This window comes from Trachinotus anak, unplaced genomic scaffold (assembly GCF_046630095.1).
Source record: "Trachinotus anak isolate AG129_WGS33_773 ecotype Australia unplaced genomic scaffold, CSIRO_AGI_Tana_v1 ptg000014l, whole genome shotgun sequence".
NCBI lineage: Eukaryota > Metazoa > Chordata > Actinopteri > Carangiformes > Carangidae > Trachinotus > Trachinotus anak.
In genome coordinates this window covers 8,698,283-8,721,250 of record NW_027273865.1, presented here as the reverse complement: position 1 = coordinate 8,721,250, position 22,968 = coordinate 8,698,283, and the positions used below count along the sequence as shown (strand labels likewise).

The window sequence follows — 22,968 nt, the reverse complement described above, 5'->3', positions numbered from 1 at the left end:
GGAAAGAAACAGACGTTTGAGTGCTGCACAGTGGGATTGCTGTGCACGAGAAAGCGCTTGTTTTTATTGTGGAGGAATGTGTGTCCTTTCCTGAAAATGTTCCTCAGATTTTGGAGGAGTTTTCCAGACTTCATCACTCTGGAAGGGCTACTGTGTTTCTGCTGTGTGCGCCGCTCTTCCTCCCTGCTCAGCCCATCTGGAGTCCAGATCCTCAGGATTTCTCTATTTGCTGTTGCTACTCTTGCATCAGAAAAAGAAATGTTACAATGCCATATTAAACGTATTGTATGTGTCCAGTATGCCTTTGATTTAATATACACTGGTCGTGCACAGGCCACTATTTGTGAGCCATTGAGCTCTTCATGCCATCATAGAGAAAAAAAATCTTTTCTTACATTTTTAATTCTTGATTTTGTTTACCCAGATTTTTAACAAATCACTGTCACATACTTTTATGCCTCTATGTATGTAGTTCATGCTTGTGCATAAGGCTGTAGTAGTTAATATGTACAGATTATTCAGGTCTCATGGGGGCCGTTGTTTGCATTTGGCAATCTTGACTGTGTTTTGCTACTGGATATGGAATATATCAGGAAATGCTGAGATGTGTTGAAGTGAGTGTCATGCAGGCAGTTTGACTGGATCAGTGGAGATTTCAGTAAATCTCATAATATGAATGAGTCATTTCATAATAATATGCCCATATATAGTTTCGAACTCATCTGTTTATTGCATTAGATGATGGATTCTCAGATGTTTTGTGGATTGTAGTGACAGATCGTTCATAGACAATTTTTAGGTCCCTATTTAGCCACGGCGCAGTGCTGGGAACTTCATCTGGGCTTCACTGGAAACCTTGAGCAGCTGAAAGCTACAGCGTGACTAAAAGCTTGCTCGCTGACTGTGGATGTTTAGTTCTTTTCCTCATTGAGGGGCTGCTGTGTTTCAGACAAGAAGCTCTGTCCAGTGTGACCCCTCCGTGGCCCTCCATGCCTTATTGACCTTGGTGCAGCCAGTGGGCTCTGATCTCTGCCCTGGAAAGGTCATCAGTGCCCCCTGCCCTGGTTGAGGACATTGAGCGTTTCTTGTCAAATGACACAAGTTATTGCGTGGCAGCTGTGTGCTCGTCAGTGAATCTCTCTTGTGTCCTGGAGTTACAAAGCGTGCCTTTTATTTGGCTGTCATGGCTGAAAGGCTTGTGTCTTTCAGGTTAACATGCTGTCAGCCACATTTGTTCTTCTGCTGGGACATATCAGTGTTTGTACTGTACATGCCTGCTTCTTGCTTATGCTCACTGCTAGATAAATTTTTTAATTTACTCAGTTATATTTAAGATTCAGTTTATTCTGTCTCATAAACATCAACTGCTTTAGTTAAGAGAAGTTTCATGGCAAAGTTTAAATCTTCTGTAAAGTTTAAAAGCACATTATCATCACAGAGAGGGAGAAGCAAAATGTTTCTGAGCAGGATAATGTGTGTAACACTAACACATTTGTAGATTTTAAATGCTCAGCGCAGAGAGGACAGGAACACTTGAGCTTGTTAAGAGGACAAGCTCAACCCCCCCCCCCACCCCCCCCGGATGGATAATTGTTAGAAACCAGCTCTGGAAGGGGGTTTGCATTGTTCTGTCTTTTTAAGCTGTAACGGTAAAAAGGCCCTTCAATGTAAGGAATCTAGTTCGACTCTGCCCTTTCCCTCTCCAGACTCCGCTCTCCAACACACTGAATTATTCATCAGCGGTCTGCTACAACATGTGGCCCGTTAGATCATCTGGGTGTGAAACAAATATAACTGCTCCTTCATTCAAATGGGGGTTTGATGATAAGTGACGACGTAGCCTTACACACTGTTTACTCAGTTGACATGAACCAACCCAGATTATCTTTTATTCATGAACCTCTCTGCTGTCGACGTGAGTGTTATGGAGATTTTGTTTGCTCCCTTCAGAGCGCAGTAAATAACACTGACAGGGAGGCAAAAGCAATTTTGACAAAGTGATTAGCAGGTAGTCTACAACCAGTCATTGCACTTCACATAATTAAATCTATGGCTCGTACTCTTGTTTCTTGTTTAAGCTACGTGATGATTCTGCTGAGTAGATACTAAATGGACATTAAATGAATAAGAGATTAATACCACATCAGGGTCTAGTGCCTGTGTTATCGCTCAGTCATAGCATTGCTGTGTCATCAATCAATGCCGTACACTAATTCTAATCAAGCTTGAGTATGTAGTGTGTTTACATTGTGAAAGTGACAAAATGAAATAAAGTAAGCTTAAACTAGATAGTAAGCATACGGGAAGATTCTGTCAATGGACCCCGATGTCCCATAGTGCAATGATCAGAGGAAAAAATTAAAATAAATTGTGGCTGATACAAAAAAAGGACAAAAAGTGAGCAAAAGTACTGTTGTTGTTGTTGTTGTTTAATTGGCTGTGACAGTCCAAAGTTGCAGTTTGACTGATGTCCTGAAAAGTATCCATTTTTTTTTACAGTGTACTAATTGTGACAACAATTAACTACGACAATCAGCATGTAGTGCATGTGCTAATTCAGCATTTGTATTGATTTGGGATGTGTCTGTGTGTGCATGTTCTCCCTGTGTAACCGCCGTGTGTGTATGAATGCTTATGTGTTTGTAGAGTGGTGAGCTGTCTCTGAAGCCAAAATACACCAACAGTTGTTTGGTACCGTTGGTAATTTCCTGCCCTGATAACAGAGAACAAGTAGCTAATATGAAACTCTTGTAACAGCCGGGAACAAACTGACTCAATCCAACCAACGTCCAGTTCACATTCATAAAGCTCTTATGTACATAGACTCCCTCTTGTTGCCTGTAGGTGGCAGGCTGAGCTAATAATCCTTCCTGAAAATCTCTCTGCTGTGTGTGTGAATCAGTGCAGTTTCCAGTCCAGAGTAGCTGACAGCTGCCACATGTGCAGGGCTAATCATTTACTAAGTGCAGATTTCAGAAATACCTCGGTTGCACTGTAACAGGAACGGAAAGTCACATATTAACAAAGCCATGATGGAAAACTTCTCCTGTTCTCAGATCTTTCACATTCCACAGATTAGAAATCACTGAGAAAAGAAAAGCCTCATTAACCTACATAAAGCAAAATAGGGTCAAAACATATTTAGTCAACTCTCAGTCACATGAAAGATCATTTTCATGATGATCAAAATGATTGATTAAGTCTTAGAAAAATTAGGAAAATGTAAATTCTCAATTTACATTTACATTTTAATGAATCCAAACATCTACATCTACTCCTTACAGAACAAATAGGTTTTGTGTAAATATCAGAAAACAGTGAAGGAAACAGTGTATGACATGCTCCACACTGATCTGTTGAGTGGATAACTGCTGTTTCAGGCTCCTCTTGAAAGCGTGTTGCATTCTTGTAATTAATATATTAAACTGTATTTATTCATCATCTGTATGTAAACCCGCAGTTCAGCACTTGGCTGCCCTCCTGTGGTAAATGTGTAGGGTACATGTCATTAGCTGGAAAAAAAAAAAAAAAAAAAAAAACTGACAGGAGCACAAAGGCAGCATGCATACAGACCACAGACACACAGCTACTGTCGTTTCACTTTATAGGCCTTTCAGCCAGAGGGCGACTGTCTGAACACAGCCTGTCACATGACTTGACAAATGGCCCTGTATTTTCTATTAGTGCTCTGTGTGTGTGTGTGTGAGAAGGAGAGACTCCATGAAAGCAGGACAAACACATAACTCTGTCTCTAGGTAGCATTCTTGATAAGCTACGCCGCACCTCGTCACACACCAGCATGCGTGCTGACAGTATCATTATCTGTGCTGCGACTCACGCGTCTGTTGCATGAGTCCTGCGAGGCTCCTCTTGTGGCCGTTCACTTTGATGTCGTTAATTAGGACCAGCGTCCCGAGGGATGGCTCCATGCTTTTATTGTGGAGGTCCTGAGAGGGCTTTCTCACGGTAGGGGCCCTTGTTCTGACATTGGCCCCCTCTCTACTCTCTGACTCTCTGAGGCCATTCCCAGAGAAGGAGGGAACCCCACTAGTCCCCTCTGGGATCCGGTCCAGATGAGAGGGAGGTGGATCTAATGGAGCTCTGCGGGATTTGACTTCAGAGGAGTTTCTTCTGGATGTTTTTCTTCTCCTCTGTTACCCGTATCCTGTACTTTACATAGCCATGTTCACACACTAAACATCACTTGTTCGTGTACAGTATTTTTGTACTTGCTAGCTTCTTCTGAACTTAATTTCATCATGAGACGTTCGATTTGCATGGGTTCCAGGACTTACCGAACATGTGTGGATGACTTTCCAGTCAAACTTTTTTCCATGTTTGAGTCAAGGTTTTAGGTCAGCTGGCTGAGTGTTTCTCAGTGATTCATTATTATGCCACTTTTTTTGTGTTATATGGTGCTCTCGGAAAACCAAATTACAGTGTTTATATAGGCTATCAAAGGGAGGCAAGAATTACAGCCACACAACCGTATATTATGAGTGGGAAAACAGCATGACACGGCAAGGCATGCAGCCTACTGAGCTTTACATAAAACAAAACATGAATGGACTTCACCTCACGCGCACACAAAACACACACACACACACACACACCTATAAGGAACTTGTTACAGTTAACTACATGACCACATGGGACGCTGCAGAAGCCCACTGTAAGGGAGATGGCACAGGGGACAGGGAGGGGGGAGTTGAAAAGACATCTGAAAAAGCCCAGAGTCTTGCTGTGAGAGAGGGGGGATGACAGAGAAGAAGAAGGAGGGAGGAGGGAGGAGGGAGAGACTGAGGGGAGTGGACAACTCCAAGGGGATGTTAGTGGACAGGAAACTGAGCTGGGGGAGAGTCAAACAAACCCAGAGTTAAATTCTGAACTCTGACGGCAGCACTGATGCCCATTTCTCTTAATCAGTTACATCAGGCTATCTTACTGTCTATACACTCCCTGGGAAGGTTTGTTATGTTATTATTAACTTTGAGGGGCTCACTTCAATAGAAAAACATAATTTGCTATGAAGACCAGAAACAATGAGTTCTAGCTAAAAATCACCCTTTCTGAAAGAAGAAACCTGCTGAATATCACCACAGATGTGTGTTATCACTGCCTAGCCTGTGCGGTATTTATTTATCTGTGGATAGAGTGAATAATGTCCACTGAACAACTAGCACATTGATTACTCTGCAAAGATCAACACTAATGGCCCGTGCTTTTGGGGAAGTATGCCTGGATGAAATGAAGAAGGAAATCTCCAAAAGCCAAAGCTGAGGTTTTTATCACCAAAGAAAGCAAAGCCTTCATAAAGGCCACCATGATGGATGTCAAAAGACTTTAACATGCGTGGGAACATGGCTGCAGTCCAGTGTCTGGAAGTGTTTAAGCTTGTGCATCGTGCCTTGGAAGTGGTTACAGTATGTATTTCGCAGAAAGCTCTGCTGATTGATTTCTGCTCTGCTCAGAGCTGATGGCAGTTGAGTAGAAGTACCTCGGGAACTGGAAATGACTGAGATGTCTCCTCCTTCCAAGAGGTTTAGGGTCAGAGGTCCTATTTCTAGTAGAGGACACTTCTTTTCAAGTGTCTGCTGCAAGTCACGTGCCAAAGTAGCCAGCGTATAGTGTGACCGGAGGGGAGGAAGGAGAGCACCTGTCTGTGAAGCTGGAGCGCACTCAACACTTCCCTCGGTTTCTGCTGTTTTCTAAGCAACCCCGGGGAATCGACGTGTGGTCGGCAGAACATTTTTCCTCAAAACTGAGTGAATGTGAGTCACTTCAATGAGCTGGATAAAAACACTGCATAGCTAACAGTTTGAACTTTGAAGCTTTGGCTTGTTCAGAAGCCACGCAGCCCTAATGTCATACCGCATGATTTGTCTTCTGGCGGTGACACCCAACCAGAGCCAGTGGGCTGTTTTGCAGTTTGGGTCCGGGCTAATTTGTAAATCCTTCACTGAATGGTTATTTGTGGCAGGATGAGACGGCGACCCTCAGATAATCTTTCCCTGTTCTCCCCCAGGTTGTTGTGTGGTGACTTGGAACACATATGCTGTCTGCTTTTGGAAACAACTTGAAGTGATTTTCCATACTTTTAAACATCACGCTGACCCCACATGCTTTTAACTTTAAGCAGTCATTCCTCTTTATTGTTACTCAGACAGGACCGTGTGAAAGAAATGCATCAGCTTGGCTTTTATTATATGAATAAAAGTCTAGGTATTTTAATTTTGTGACTGTGCATTGAATTGCTATTAGTAGAGAGAGAGAGAGAGAGAGAGAGAGAGAGAGAGAGAGAGAGAGAGAGAGAGAGGGAGAGAGTTGATGGGCTGTTGCCCCAGCAGATGAAAGAGCCCTCTCTCTGGGTGTCCTTCAGAGGTGAAGGAGAGTGTTACCACAGCTGTGATGCTCTTGTTTAAATTCAATACAGGACCTCAAGAGAAAAACACAGGCCCGACGACTTTTGACCCAGCAGGCTTTGGCAATGGTCAACAACAGCAGCTCCCTAGCTCACATAGTTATGTTATTTGCTCTCAGAATCAATAAGCTCTTGCTGTGAGTGTGTGTATTTGCTGTGGAATGAAAGGTGGACCTCAGTCTTTCACCCGTGGAGTCGTTAAAAACACAAAGATTCTTGAACCAGACTGTGTTTATACTTAAAACAGTGCGTCTTCGATCTGCCCTTTAACAAGGAAGAAGAAGAACTGAAGAGCATTATATGTGCTACATTTAAAAGGATGGTGTGTAATGAATAACATGACTCTAAAATTAGGTGTGAATGTCTGTAAAACTCTGACCTGCACAGGCTCAGAATGCTAATGCCTCACTGGCAGAGGCTTTTTCCTGGGCTGGCACTGTGTTTGTCCTCAAGTCCCCGTCCTCCAGGAGGCATTGAGGTCCACTTTGTCTATCCACTTGTTACAGGGGGACCTGTGGACCACTGAAAGGATCTCACCACAGGTCACTGCGGACCACAGGGCACAGGCAGGCCCAGGACTTGCTGGCTCATTAGTATTTGAGGAAATTTTGCTTTGGTGTCATAGCAACGTAGCCCGGAGCTGATCATCTTGAACCTGCGTCCCATGGCGGCTGGCGGGGGAGAAGGACAGGTTCCCTGTGTGCCCCTCAGGATCAGATGAGGGGGCTGGGAGTCTGTGGGTGATTCAACACATGCTCTCTGTAATTACTTGGCCTGCTGAGCCAGCCAGCTCATGTGCCAATCACTGCATCAGGAACAAAGTCACATCCACAAAGGCACTGTGTTGTTACTCACCTGTGAGGACAGACAGTCTCTGACTATTGTCCTTTGTCTCAACACCTTGCCGGTTTACGAATGATGAGAATGCTGTGAGGGGAAGACGTGTTGTGATAATGGCGAGTGGCACCGACTGTTCTGCTGATGATTATTGTGGCATATTGAGCCGAGGATGTTGGAGTCTGAGTGACACGTAGAGCTTTGTTAATGAAAACCTACTCTTGAAAATAGGAAAACTTTATTCCAGCAACACTGGATGAATTACAAATAAGGCTGCAGTATTAATCTAGCCTGTAAATTCCCAGCATACTTACCAGTAAAGAGTAGATCTCCTGTGTCTCCCGTATCTACAGTCATGTGGCTTCTCGGCCGTCGTGTCCATTTTTTGGCTATCATTCATTCATCGTTATTTGTGCTTCCTGTTTGCTCCCCTGTGCACAATTTCAAACTGTGAGACAGACGGAAATGTTAGGCTAATTTGGGCATGAGACATCAGATGTTGTGGTTTTTGGGCAGACTAGACGGGGGTGGGGGTGGGGGTGGGTGGGTGGGGGTCAGTGTGTTTCCCCTGGCTGTCTGTCTGGTCTTACTTTTACAGTAACGCTGACTGCTCACTGTGAGTGGGTGTCTGTATGCAATTAGCATCATAAAGGGGAAGAGAGGCCTCTCCTCCATCCTCCCAGCGTGACGACACCACTCCGCCAGCCAGCCAGCCCACTACTGGAATCTTTTTTTTTTTTTTTCCCGTACTCCTGGCTCTCTCTGTCTCCAGGTGTTTTTGATAAAGACAGTCTCCGTGCTCAGTTACAGTCTGTGTGTCTTTTGACTGATATATTTGGTTGGCTTGTCTGGCTGATTCATTCAGTTGTCTCTGCAGCAGTGCAGTGTGGGGGAGGAGGAGTGGGCAGACATTTGTTAGAGTCCGCACAGTTAGTGCTTATAAATTTAGGCAGTTTGTTTTAGAGTGCTTTTAAAGCTCTGATATGTGCTGGGGGTATTTACTGTGAAATGGTTTGTGATGGTGACTAAAGTGGATTTCCAACGTCATCCTGTCTGCGCTCACAGCTTTATACTGAGTCCTGGCCCCGGTGGGTCAGAGGAGCAGTGTTTTACAAGAGGAAATGGTCACGAAGTGAGGCAGGCACAGTAGAAGCAGGCTGCATCTGGATTTCTACTTACCCTATAGGAAATTATGGATGGATATGATGTCCTTACGTAATCACAGAGCCATGGCAAACCCCACAAATTTACAGTGCTGCTCATTTTATCCGCACATTCATACGAATGGATTTTCCTTATATAGCATCATTTTTTGGGACCTCACCTCTTATTATTTAAAGTAAAGTGCGCTGTTAAGTAGATAGAATCTGGAAAACGTGACAGCAGGTTTGCAGATGAAAATGGATCCCTTCAGTATATAACTTGCTTAAAATAAGAGAAGCAGACTGTAGATCTGTCTCTGGACTGTCTCGCCCTAATGTATTTACTTGGTGAACCCACTCACTGTATTGGATTTGATTTATGAGAGTGTCCCCTTACAGGTTGTTTTTTTTTCCCCATTTCCTTACATTATCACCTCTTTTTTTCTTCTTCACAATTTACGTCATAAGCTTGGAGAGATGGTGAATCTTGCTGCTTACAAATATTTTATTGATGTAATTTAAACAAGAAATAAATCATTTGAAAATATGATGACATTTGGCTTTTTACAGCAAGTCATAATTTCTTTGCAGCCACGTTTCTTTTATTCATTACAATCAAGGAAAACTTTTCAGATGTTCTGGAAAGAACTTCTTCTTTGTTTTGTGTCAGGTGACACAGCAACACTGTCTCAGATGACACAGATCACACAGTTCCCCTCATTCATTGATTTTTACCTCAGACAAAGAGGTCGAGACAGAGGTGAAGCAGAGAGGATCATTCTGATGATGTTAGTGCAGCGTCTTGTGAGCCGAGTGCCTCAGCATGATTCACTGCTGCTGATTGCTGACAGTTTATGTCATGGTTTTCCCCCCCGACTTCAGCTGCCTACGTTTTTTCCATTTCGTTGACCGACTACTGGAACAACATCCTAGATTCTGCAAAACCTTGCTTCCCTTTTGTTTGTTTAAATGAAACACTTCCCACATCAGCTTTAACACTTCCCCGATGGCATTTTTTAAAGATTCAAAATGTGACAGGATGTTATCTGTCTGAAAACAAACAAACAAACAAACAAAAAAAAAAACATCGGGGACAAAGAGAAAAAAAAGGTCTTGAAATACAAGAAAGTCCCAGAATTCATTGGAAATGCTCACTGTTTGGCCGCAGCTCAGATCTTTGCCAAAAATGTGCTGAGTGGGGTATAAAAAAGTTGTCATGGGCAGAGCTGGGTAGGAGGGTCGGGCACAAGGAGCTGGCGGGGGAGGGAGAGGGGGTAAACGTCAGGGAGCCTGCCACAGAAAGGGGTGGGTTGAAGGAGAGATTTAGTGTTGGGACAGGCACATGGTGGTTGGGGGTAGATGGAAAGAGAAAGGAGAAAAAGGGAGCTGTGGGTCTGAGTTCAAACTGCAAGCTGTGTTCAGAGAGAGAGCAGGAATGTGGCTCGGCGTGGGAATGAAGATGCTCTGACACGTTGAGAGACACTCTAAAGTCTTGATGGATATATGAAACACTCTGGCTGTATGATGAAAATATCCCGTAAGTACACAATAATTTATTAGTGGGAAGAAAGTATGGTGTTTGCTGTCTGAAGGATTTGGGAGAGCAGACATATTAAGGCCTGTGCTTCAGTGATGATGATGGCTTGTTTTCATCTACAATAAGCCTGTATGAATAAATCTGGGTTTTTTTTTTTTTTGTGTTTGTTTTACAAAAGAATATGAACGGAAACAGATTACCCAAAGCTTTGCTGTCTGACAGATGAATTTCGGGAGAAAACAAAGCACATCATAAAATCCTCGAAAGTGCTTACCCATGTAGTCTGCTGTAAATATTTTCTGAAAGAGTGGAATGTGAACAAGCCTTTAAAACTGTCATCATTTTAGCAGGGCTTGTGTCTGCATGGCCCAATAACTATCCAAGTGTGCCACATCTTGTCCTGCAGCGCACTGTTACATGTCATATCTTGCATAATCAATTGACTGCTGACTACTTTACTTTAAGTGAATTTTGAAGGAAGGACTCGCCCTTGCAACAGATACTTTCGCCGTACGCAGCTTTTGACGTTCTGGTTCATTGTGTCACAGCCAAACTGGGTTCCATCTCATTGTGAAACTGTAATTTTATACTGTACACAGTTTTAAAGCTGTGGGTTGCGGAGAGCAAACACAAGTTCTCATTCTTTGGCATGATGCCCACCCAGCCTTTTATCCACAAGAGATTTCCTTAGAGAGAGGATGCGAGGACAGAATGTCTCGGTATCGTGTTACAGAATGCCAAACAGAGAGGAATTCCCAGCTCATGTTACTTGCTCCCAGTGGTCCAACCTGCGGCTGTGGGACACAAGAGGACCTGGCAGCGCTCTCACTATGAGCTGCAGTTGAATAATACAGGCCTGATATTATCCACCTGGGAGGGAAGCCTAGCTGAACAGAAAGCCTTTAGCTCCTGGTGATACAGGTGGGAACAGACCAGAGAGGCTCCTGGCAGCGTACACATGTTGACTTAACTGCTGGTTAAGGGGGTAAACAGTAGACCTTTTTTTTGTCATCCAAGGACACAGGGAACTGTTAATATTTACTCAGTTGTTGGTCAGTCTGAGGGCCAAAGTCACTTTTCATTGATCTCTAGGTGACACAGATGTTTAGGTGAGTCCTGGATCAAGCGTTTTGGAAAAAACAGGTGATAGCAGTATCTTCACTGCAAGGCTACAGTCGCCGTAATTACGCAGTATTGTGTGATGAATGACCGTGGTTCATGTTTCAGCCGCAGTGTGACAGGCACAGACAGGGAGTGGAACTGAGAGCTCAGATGTGTGATGGGAGAGCTGTTTGTTACCCGTGGGTGCAGCTTACATGTAACTTTCATTGGACGTGAAATTCTTTACTTTGTGAAAAGCTGCTTCAACCACAGATGCGTGTTTGTGAGAATACTTGGCAGGGGGACATGTATCAGCCGTGGGGCTTTTAAAGAGGCACTGGAGCTGGTAAGAATATTTTCATGTTAGATTGAAAGCCTTTGTATTAGATTTTTTGTCATTGACATATAGGCACTGTGTTTTGTACTTCTCAATAATGCAGCTGTAGCTTGACTGACTTTGCATAATAATGATGGGAATCATTTCTTGTGTATTTTACTACAAGATTCATATATATATATATATTTACTTATTTATGTCAGCAGATACAAAGGTCCATATCAGTTAAAAAAAATAAATAAATAAATGAAAAAAAAGAAGATAATAAAATAAACAACAGAAATGATCATAATACATACAGACATCTGTTCCAGTGTTTCCCAAAACAAGAGGAGTACCTTGTGTCACTTTTTGTAGGTTCACTTTAGGAAATTATGATTTCATTTAGAGCTGCATCTAACACTTATTATCATCATCAATCAATTTATCGCTTATTCTCATAATTCACTTTATATCACTTTATTGTTTGGTATCCACCACGGTCCTCTAGATCCCAAGGTGACATTTTAAAATTAAAAAAGGAGAAGCTGAAACCAGTAGTTTTTCACATTGATTCTTAAAAGTCTACTGAAATGAACAACTAACCTATGAACCAACTAACTGTTTCAGCTCTGCCTGTGTTAAAGAAAAGTGAAAGAAAAGAAAGACAAAGAAAAAAAAAAACAGTCTCCGTACAAATCAAAAGAGTAAATTTTTAAGTAAAATATTGTGTTTATGTGTTTTTTGCGTTTAGTTATTTATTAAATGTAATTACATATTTTTGTTCTCAACGCAAAGCACACTGTAGCACTGTTGTGTCACTTATCAGCGAAGCGGTAAATGGCATCCACCTCCGTTAGCATTAATGGAAAGGTGCCAACGGTCTGTTTCCTCTCCTTGTCATCAGCAGCTCTGAGGTCTGCAGACGACTCACTCTGTCGGGCAGCAGGAGCAGTTTGTGATCCTGACTGCTGCGGTCAGGAGCCAGTGTGTTTGCCTGCTTTTATTCCGCTAAGGAGTAATTTTGTTGCTGTCTTAAAATGTGGTTTATACATGATATTACCTTGGGCTCTCTGCAGTGTGGTGATGCTGTCTTTTCACCTATTTCGTGTTGTTTTTTTTTTTTTTTAAGTCTTCAGTTATATAATATAAAAGACAACAGACGGTTATATGGGACCCCATGTTGCCTCGTGTGAGTGAACAGGGATACCTCCAGCCAGACGGACAGAGCAGCAGGTTCAACACAACATCCGTGCTATCTCAGAATGATCAGACAGGCTGGTTTCAGTTTCAGAATCACTCAGGTCTTTCTCCTGCCAAGTCTGTTGTGTCTGTAACATACAAGGTGCACAGGCTTTCTGCTGCTTTTGCCAAAATGTCTATGACTGAATCTAGGTGAGTTTCACTGTTTTTATTTCTGTTCTTGAAGTGTGCACTTTCTTGTGTTCCAGAAATTGAGGCGAAAGAGGCGTGTGATTGGCTGAGGGCAGCAGGATTTCCCCAGTATGCTCAGCTCTTTGAAGGTAATAAAAGCACTCAGTTCACTCCCACACACATTCATCACAAAGGAGGGAAATGTTGTTAGGGTAAAAGACGGAGATTAATGAAGTAGCACACCGATAAAATGACTCTGTACTAAACCAAAATGGCGATTTTATTTTCGATTTCGTTTTTTATGTGAGACGCAGCACTGCTATAGCTCAGTGTGGCGTTTTTTTTTTTTTTTTTTTTTTTTTAGATGAAGAGAGAATAATGGTACACTGTGTCATCTGCTCTGTCACCCTCGTCTCCAGCATTACACAAAACCACACATTCATGGGTTACATAGTGAGACTCATTTACACAACTGTCCTCAGGAAGCCCTGGAGCTCGGGCTCCAGTCACCCAGACACCACCAAACAAGCGGAACATCAGCTGCCTTTAAAGTCTAATCTTTTCCAAGCTACGGTTACTACATAAACACGTCTTCTGCGCTTTAAGACTGAAGTCATGGGAAGAAATGGGTTTTATCAGAGCTTAAGTAGCTCTCCTCCCTCAGATCTTTGTGTCGAGGCCAGACTTTTGATATGCTTTGGTGCAATATATTTGTTTGCTGACAGTTTGTAGATAGTTGTAACAGAACTCCAGCGATGTACGCCGATAACATCTGTTGGAGCGCAAAGAAGTTAGCATGAGCTCCACTCCTGGCACTGGGGGTTGTGTATTTAGAAATTACATGAATAATTAAATCCGTCATTGGGACATAATCATGTTTCAAAGCCTACGGTATATCTGAATGTCTGTCCCCTTAAAGAACAGCCTGAGCGCTCACTGCTGCTTCTGCTTTTCATAAAAAGTTAATGACCTCACATGAATGCGGTGGAATGTCAGATTCAGAGGGTCTGGATTCAGTCTCTTACGTTATGTAAGAGGAGGCCCATACCCAGAGCAAGATGTAATGCCTGCACAAGCCCGAGTGCTGTTATTTGGGCAAATTCTGTCTCTTCTCATTAGCATCACATACAAAACAAGTTTGATGGTCTCCCAGAACTTTAGTGTTCTTCTGGAAAGAATGTGCTTTCCAGATCTTTCTCTCATGCTGCTGTTACGCTTTTTTCCACAGATTCCCAATTCCCCATTGACATTACGCCTGTGAAAAGAGATCATGACTTTCTGGACAAAGATCTTGTGGAACCTCTTTGCAGGTAACCAGACATTTGATCGACACCGAAAAGACAGTCAGTCAGTGCCAGAAATAACTTTCTCGCCCCAAACACGCAGAACTAGGCGAGAATCCCTTTAAAGTAAAAACACATGTTACATCTTATGATTTTTAAAAGCATAACATTATGTAATTTTTTGGGTATTAAGAAGCTTGTACAGAAAAAAAAGAAAGATTTTCCACTCACTGCTGTAACATTTAATACATTTATTAAAACAGTCCGCTTTCATCAGAGCTTCATCTGTTGGGGCTGAAATGTAACATATTGATGCATTGATTTAATAAATGCTTTTATAGCGCAGGTAGGAATCTCCCTGTCTTCAACGGCACTCTGACAGAACTGCTTGAAAAATATTGGACACGTGTGATCTTTCCTGTTTTGCCAGAGGGTATAAAGAATATAAAAGTACACTTGGCCAACAACTGGTGGTTCCACATCGCTCCCTTATAGGGCAAGACAGCTCATGTACTTTTTCAAGCCAAGATGAAAACAGCCCTTCAGTTACCACAGTAACTATGGCAACCATCCCAAGAGACAAGCAGAGAGTAGCATGAGGGGTGCCTCGAGCCGCTCAATATACTGTGACTCTAAACAACCCTAAAGCAACTCATCTAAATTCCAAACTAGCCACGGGATAAATGGAGGACAATTGGAAACAGTTCCACCTCCAACGTGATTTTGTCCACGACTTTCCAGCATCTCTATGGCAACATAAGGATCCACTTGTTGTCAGTTACGCCACCACAGTCTTGTGCGCAAAAATAAATACCACCCTGCATACTGTGGGTGTCCTTGATAGATGTGTAACTGATAGATATTTCATGTATGTGAGTGCTCTTTCTGATCTCTGGCTAAGCAGCCCCCTGTTTTAGCAAATGCATTCAAAGCTCTTAAGGCCTGCGCTATACGGGGCCCCCCAGCTCAGAAATCCTCTCTTCAGCTGATTCCTACTATCTACAGTAACAATCATGAGAACGTCTTGTTTTTCTAACCCCTGTCATCTACAGCACTAGATGAAAGTTGTATCCTCCATCTGAGGCCATTCACTGTCACAGAACAATACTGTCAATCTGTACAAAAGACTGTGAGCAATATCTGGAGCCGTTAGAGCTTGTGATTATCTCACCACAAAGGAGTTTCTCTTTGTCTACAGCCAAGGCACAGCGAGCTGCAGTGTATTGTCTTATGCCATCATCTTTTCCCCTGTGCTATTAATGGTTCATGTACTTTCATGTAGTTTTTAGTGCCGTTACTTTATATATATCCCAGTTTGCACACCCACAGAACCTCTAATGGCTAAGCACAGGTTCCAAGGCTTTGACTACATTGTTTATTACAAATAGTGAAAATGTTCCATTACTTCTCTCAGGGAGTTTTGTAAAACTGAGTTTAGAAAATGTGCATTAGTATTTCAAAAGCTACGTTTTAATGTGACTTTGTTAGAACTGAGCGGAGAAAAGGACTGTTCTGAAGCCGCCTCTCAGCACAATTAGTGTGCCGAGTGTGAAATGGCATCAAAGACGGGTTCATCTGTAGATTAAGATCTACAGATGACTATACTGAATGAACCAGGATGTGATTAGAACATATATGTGGCTCATCCATCTGCTGACCTAAAATTCACCTTTGTTCAAAGTACCACCCCACACCACCCTTCAAGCCACAATCACTTAGATCCAACCCTGAGAGAAAGAGAACAGAGCAACCAACAATTACCAGAGTTCATTAGGTTTGAGATAATGTGTGTGTGGAAACTGAGTTTCCCTCCGGGTCTGGCTGTGCATCCAGAACAAAAGCTGATCAGGTTAACACTTAAATAGCAAACAGAATGGCATTTATTTCTGGAGTGGTCATTAAGGAGACTATTCTGGTGTTATCTCCTCTTTGTTCAGAATGGTTTTCATCCTCGGGCCTTTTTTGTTTCAGGCGACTCCATACCTTAAACAAGTGTGCCTCTATGAAACTTGACGTGAACCTTCCTAAGAAGAAAGTAAGTATTGATCTTTACCATCAAAATTATGCTTCGCTGTGACAAGTGTTTCGCTACACTATACTTATTTTGGAAAAACACACACGACCTACACTTTAAAACAATCTATATTTTAAAACACGTATTGTTCAGTAGGTAAAAAAGTAGTTTAATCTTAAGCGAATGTCATGCCTTTTCTCTTTGCATAGATTATTTGAAATATAACACTTTGTATGTACCTCTGTGGGTATATTGTGTTTTTTACCCCCGAGAAAGTTTCATTCCTTGACTCCAATATCAATGTTTTCATTTGAAATTTGTAAGAATGAAAAGACAAACATCAGTGTCATCGTAACAAAATGGTTTCTTACAAAGACTGCCTTAAGTTATGCATGTGCTTCCTGCACCAACACAAATATAATAACCTAATATAAAATATATAAAATAGATTATGATATTTGAGATCCTACCATTGCTGTATTTGTGCCTATTATTACTTTTTATCTGTCTCCACATTGGAATGTAGGCCGCTGGCTGACATTAATGACTTTTTCCTGTCTTGGTCTATTTATGGAAAAGTATTCAAGTCAAAGGAATCGTTTGTCTGGTGTTATATCACTGTTGGCTGATTGTATGATGTTATTAATTCTGAGCAGACACATCCTTCCTGTACTTCCTATTTAATTGTTCTTTGTGGCATAAATTATGTGTAACACTATTCTGCATATATCTTAACTTTGCAAGCCAGCTGATGTTGTGAATAAATTTCATCTCACTACACAAACAGGAAAATATGCAAAGGCTGTTTTGCTTGTTTTTGTGTCAGTCTCAATTATTATATTTCCCAAAAGTGAATGGTAATAAGTACTGTATGTGCGTGCATGTTTTTTAATTTAATTGTGTTGATTATTGTTTAACTGAGTAATTAAAAAGAGCTTTAGAGCAACCCAAATAGAGACATTCATCACCACAAAGAAGATTAAATAAACCAAATTAAATCATGGAGGTTAAAGTAATTGATGGAACATCATCTGTCTTTCTGCAGAGTGAAGACTCTGATGAAGACGACCTCTTTGCCATCAGCGACAAATGGACCTTTGAGTGGAGCAGCCGGCGTTGGTCCAGGTTACAGGACATTGACTGTCTGCTGGGAAACCACAGAGAGGGCCATCCCTCCAGGGACGGTGGGCCTCTGAGAACCACCACCAGCAGCGAGAGTGTCCTGACGGACCTCAGTGAGCCAGAGGTCTCTTCTTTGCACAGTGAGAGCAGCGGGGGCAGCGGTCACAGGGGCCTCAGCACAGAGGATTCTGACTGCTCCAACCGCACTTGTTCGGATTCTGCAGCAATGCCAGACTCTACTTCTCTCACAATGCCTCACATCCCAAAAGAAATTGCTCACTATGGCTCACTACCTGACAAGCACGGCAAGACAAGCCGCATCCGTGCCAAAGACTTCCTGAAGCGCATGGAGACACTGCGCTCCCGAGGAACTCTGGGAAGTGGTCATAAGGGTTTAGTCATCAGCTCTCCAGTGCTGCAGCAGGAGGCCCAGGCACTGAAGACGCTGCATTGCGTTGAGATCATTAATGGAGATGGTGAGGCTCCAGAACCACTGTCCAACAAAGTTCTTCCGTCCCAGTGCAGTAGCGAGGGCAGCAGCCATTCTAGTGGCAGCGCTGTCAGCACACCCAGCTTGAAAGAGCGTAAGTCTCATCGTGCTGACCACAAGCGCAGTGGCATGTATTTAGAGGACATAGACATTTTCTCAGGCACCCAAGTGAATAAAGTCGCAGAACAAAACCGCAGGAACGAATTCTGCTCCTATGAAGACCTGGTGGTCCACATTCCTAAAGACCACAAGCCAGGAACCTTCCCCAAAGCACTGTCCATAGAAAGCCTGTCCCCAACTAATGGAGCCTCTATTAACTGGCACACCGGCAGCATGCACCTGGACTCCCCACTAATTTCATGCAGAAGGGAATCCAGGCCTGTCACCCAGTGCTGCTCCAGAGGCAGCCGCATCAGTGTGTACGATAATGTTCCCGGCTCACATCTGTACGCCAGCACTGGAGACCTCATAGATCTAGAGAAGGAGGACCTGTTTCCTCACCTGGATGATATCTTGCTGCATGTCAATGGTCTACAGCAGATAGTGGACCACTGGTCTAAGAATGTGTTGCCTGGAGGCGAAGGGCTGGCACAGGTGGATGGCGAGAGGGAAGATCCAGTTGGGCTCCAGTCCTCTAGTCAGATCACTTTGGACTTTGAGGGAAATTCAGTCACAGAAAGCCAGACCACACCGAGTGATGGGGACAGAGACAGGGTATCACTTGCTGAGACAGAATCTACAAGGCTCAGGGAAAGGAGGGATTCTGGAGTAGGTGCTTCACTCACACGACCTAATCGGTAAGACTTGTGAACCTGTATTGAAAGTTCTGAAACAGTTTAGTTCTTCTTTGGACAGAAAGGCTAATGCTTTTCTTTTTCTTTGCTGTTTCATCTTAAATGGCATTAGGTTACGATGGCCCAGCTTTCAGATCTCTAATCGCCTGAGTCACTCAGTGGCATCCCTGCAGATTACCAACCAATCAGCAGGCCAGCTGAGTTTGCTGCAGAAGTTTTCTCTGCTACGTCTTACTGCAATCATGGAGAAGTACTCCATGTCCAACAAGCATGGCTGGACTTGGTAAGTCTTATTCAAACTCCCAAAGGTGTGATCCCTGATTCAATGAATCTTTTCTTTACTAGTGTATTAGTGTGTTTGTCCAGCATGGTATAATTAGGCCTAAATGAATTACTGTAACTAGATTCCCTTTTTCCCTATAGGCTGTTCAGTACATGTTTATATACTGTATATTCTGCTCTGTCTGGTTTAGAAAGTTCTCAAAGATGATGTGTTGATGTCTTTCCTAGGTCTGTGCCAAAGTTTATGAAGAGAATGAAGGTACCAGACTATAAGGATAAGAATGTGTTCGGAGTGCCTCTCATAGTGCATGTGCAGCGCTCTGGACAGCCCCTGCCCCTTGGCCTGCAGCAGGCCCTGCGGTACCTGAGGAGCCAGTGTCTTGACCAGGTAGGTCACAGTCAACATGCTCTCAGGTTACAGGTGACTTGCACTTTCACATGTGATGTAACAAATGGTTGGGTTTATCTAGTGCATGTATATTGTGGTGTGAGGTTTCAGTGCACAATGACTGAGACACAGGTGTCAGACAGATACAATAGTTGTATAATGACAATACAGTCAGCGGAACTGCCGTACAATGTGATTACATGTTACTGCCAGCTGCCACGCTGACATTAACACTCCGGTTTCGTTCCTAGGTGGGTCTCTTTCGTAAATCAGGGGTGAAGTCTCGAATTCAAGCTCTGAGGCAGATGAATGAGAGTTCTCCAGACAATGTGAACTATGAGGATCAGTCTGCCTATGATGTGGCTGACATGGTGAAGCAGTTCTTCAGGGATTTACCTGAGCCTCTGCTCACCAGCAAACTGGGGGAGACCTTCCTCCATATCTACCAATGTAAGGACATACATCTCTCTGTGCTTCTCTTTTTCTTTTTTTTTATCATGTCAGGTTTTCATTTTATTGTCTCAATTGGTTTTGTTTTATTTTTGTTCAGTTGTGACCGAACTAACATACATGTGGCTGTGTGAAAATACAATTTCAAATCAAATAAATGACCTCTGACAGTTGGTGAAAGCTTTTCTGTCGCTGTGTCTTTAAAGCAGAAATAATACAAATCAACTCTCTCATATGCGCAGATGTGCCAAAGGACCAAAGGTTGCAGGCTGTCCAAGCAGCCATCATGCTGATGTCGGATGAAAACCGAGAGGTGCTGCAGACGCTGCTCTGTTTCCTCAGCGATGTCACTTCTTCTGTGGAGGAGAACCAGATGACACCCATGAACATTGCTGTGTGCCTGGCCCCCTCCCTCTTCCATCTCAACATACTCAAGAAAGACAATCTCTCGCCGAGGTAGATTTTTTTCCTCTCGTGTTGTAATTAGCCTGGTGTGCTTGTGATTTTGGGCCAGTCTCGTTTCCTGCCATTCTGTGCCTCAAAAAACACTAATGAACAAGGCATGCATGCACTCTATTAACTCCTGCATGATTATCTTCACCCATGACTCCATAAGACAGACATAAAACGGGCTACATTAGTTTGGTCAGCCCTCGGTGGTGCAGTAGATTACCGTCTCTCTGGACTAGTTTTAAAAGGACAGGGCTCTCTTTTTAAGGCTCAGTGTTTAATGACGCCATGCTGTGTACAAACAAAGCAAAGCTCTCTAATTTACCATGTTGAAATTGTTGCTAAAGGGATCAAAGGGGTTTCCTGCAGAGCAGAGGAAGGCTTTATATACTGTGTTTTGTGGGGATGTTGACCTGGGGACTAATAAGTTCTCTCTCTCCATTATCCGCAGGGCCATGCAGAAGAAGTATGCCACTGGCAGGCCAGACCAGAAGGATCTGAATGAAAATTTAGCAGCAACACAGGGCCTTGCTCATATGATCATAGAGTGCAACCGTCTCTTTGAGGTACGAGAACCTGTAGCTGAAATGATGCAAGAATTTCAAGGCTGAATGCAGTATCCACAGGCCTCCCTCTGTTTATATTGCTGTGAGTCTTACTTCATGCTTTTATACACCCATTAGATCCCTCATGAGATGGTTACTCAGTCGCGTAATTCATATGTGGAGGCCGACTTGCATGCACCAACAATTGATGAGCTGTGCAAGCAGCTGGAAGATGATGATGGAACATACCAAACACATATGGAGGGGAGGCTTCAGAACCTGCTCAAAGAGGCCCGGGAAAAGTCCAAGTCCTGGGTGTCGTGCAGCAGCTCTGACAACACAGAGCTCTACTATAAGAAGGTTCGTATTGTTAAAGGCTTACAACAGCAAACCAGTTACGCAGAAAATGAAATGCAATGCTTGATATCAACGATGCTCTTCTTTACCTCAAGCTTGGATCTTGCTTTCAGATCCATAAGTTAATATGATGCTTTGTGTCTTTTTTTTATCCAGGTGGGAGATGGGAACCCTTTGAGACGCTGGAAAGTGTCTGTGGAGGTGGAAGCGCCACCATCTGTAGTATTGAACCGGGTGCTGCGAGAGCGCCACCTGTGGGATGTGGACCTGCTTCAGTGGAAAGTGTCTGAGACACTGGACAAGCAGACAGAGGTGTTTCAGTATGTCCTCAATCGCATGCCCCCTCATCCCAGCAGGGACTTTGTAGTTCTCAGGTGAGTGATTTAAACAGAAAACACCAATCACCATATCTTCCTTTTTTTGGAAGTAGCCATATTTTTTTTTCTTTTAGAGTACATACTCAATCGCTTTCTGTTTATTCAAGGTCATGGAGGACAGACCTGCCCAAAGGTGCCTGCTCCCTTGTGTCTGCGTCTATAGAGCATGAGGATTGTCCTCCTGTTGGAGGGGTACGAGCTATTGTCCTGGAGTCCAACTACCTGCTAGAACCATGTGGCTCTGGGAAATCCAGACTAACGCATATCTGCAGAGTAGACTTAAAGTAAGTCCTGTATTAAGCTGGTACAAGATTTTCTCATGAACTCTTTTAGCAAATGCTTTTTTCTTACAGACATAAAATACATCAATACATTTTCTATAAGATTTTAGTTGAATATTAATTTGAAGCTTGTTGTTCAGTCATGTATTCTTTATTAAATGTACTGTTTTGATTTTCAGAGGAAGGACTCCAGATTGGTATAACAAAGCCTTCGGTCACCTTTGTGCTGCAGAAGCTGCACGGATCCGCAACTCCTTCCAGCCCCTGATCACTGATGGCCCAGAAACCAAAATCTGAAACTTTTTGTCAGTTGTGTCTGCTCAGCCTGGAGCTCAAGAGTGAGCCTTTGAGACATTGCTAACAGGACCCCAGAACTAAAGCACAGTTTATTAATTCTTTTTTAATTCAGAGTACAAATGTTCTGAAAATAATTTTGAGCTTCTCTGTACTTGCACAATGACAAAAAAGGCCATCTTATAGGTGCTGAGCAGTTACTCATTGGGAAATTAATTATCCTGCCAATATCATTTGCATTAGGATTTTATTTACCTTGATGTTGCTAAACCTGTATATTATGATATGATTATTATTTTTGATAATGTTATTATTTTACTGATGCTATAATCTACAATGTCTAGGACATTCAAGCTCTTAAATGCTTCTGGGAAGCATGTTATTCATTTTAGATTTTAAGCTATAATTATTATGATGTACACTCATGTGTCTGTATATATGTGTGTGAATATACTGTACATGCAAACAAAGATGTAAATATTGTGTATATGTGAAGTGATAAATAATACATATGTTAATTTCCTATATATTGATTCTGTCAACCCTCTTGTAATACATGTGGTACAAAATTGTAAGCTGGTTTTACTTTGCTTCAGTATTGCCATTTTTAATGGGTGTAATTTTATTAAACTTTAACCTCCTATGGTTGTGAAAAGAATGACTTAAGGTTTGAATTGATCATACCTGCTTTAGGGTACTGGATTGTGCAGTGTCGAGTACAATAGACATCATTTTTTAATAAAAGTATAAAAAATATCAAATGCTATAATGGACTGATTCTTAATCTTGCTTCCTACTTCAAAAAGAAGAAACAACACATTTAAATGATTCAGTAATGGCATTTATTGACCTGTGAAGGATTCTTAATAACTGTTTTGGACAAGTAATATCGAACAATGGCGGAAAAGAAAAAAGTTTCTGCAAACTGTATGCTGTTCATATACATAACCAAAGAATCTAATTTAAATCACCATTCCTTCTGATCTGGGATGACAGGGACCTCTACTGGTCATTGGAAGGAAACACATGACTGCCGGCAGCCCACATGGGTGAATAGATTCAAATAGACACCCTATTTGACCATTGTCTCATTTGTAATGCAAACACATCAAT

At 42.5% G+C, this 22,968-nt stretch overlaps 1 protein-coding gene across 8 annotated transcripts in view; it reads left to right on the top strand.

The window, feature by feature from the left end:
* stard13b (StAR related lipid transfer domain containing 13b) overlaps nt 1–22,638 on the top strand; it is a 69,007-nt gene extending 46,369 nt beyond the window's left edge. For 3 of the 8 annotated variants that reach the window (XM_071497364.1, XM_071497365.1, XM_071497363.1), the window contains 13 exons: nt 12,806–12,877; nt 13,957–14,038; nt 15,983–16,046; nt 17,071–18,434; nt 18,544–18,714; nt 18,942–19,101; nt 19,353–19,551; nt 19,794–20,007; nt 20,453–20,567; nt 20,685–20,906; nt 21,060–21,277; nt 21,388–21,564; nt 21,741–22,635. In XM_071497364.1, the coding sequence (XP_071353465.1) occupies nt 12,806–12,877; nt 13,957–14,038; nt 15,983–16,046; nt 17,071–18,434; nt 18,544–18,714; nt 18,942–19,101; nt 19,353–19,551; nt 19,794–20,007; nt 20,453–20,567; nt 20,685–20,906; nt 21,060–21,277; nt 21,388–21,564; nt 21,741–21,858 (3,176 nt within the window). In that variant the 3' untranslated portion in view covers nt 21,859–22,635. Of the gene's footprint in view, nt 1–9,718; nt 9,938–11,023; nt 11,385–12,486; nt 12,700–12,805; nt 12,878–13,956; nt 14,039–15,982; nt 16,047–17,070; nt 18,435–18,543; nt 18,715–18,941; nt 19,102–19,352; nt 19,552–19,793; nt 20,008–20,452; nt 20,568–20,684; nt 20,907–21,059; nt 21,278–21,387; nt 21,565–21,740 lie in introns of those variants that run through there. The other 5 variants (XM_071497370.1, XM_071497368.1, XM_071497369.1 and 2 more) reach the window with 5 other exon arrangements.
* Nucleotides 22,639–22,968: the final 330 nt, after the last annotated feature.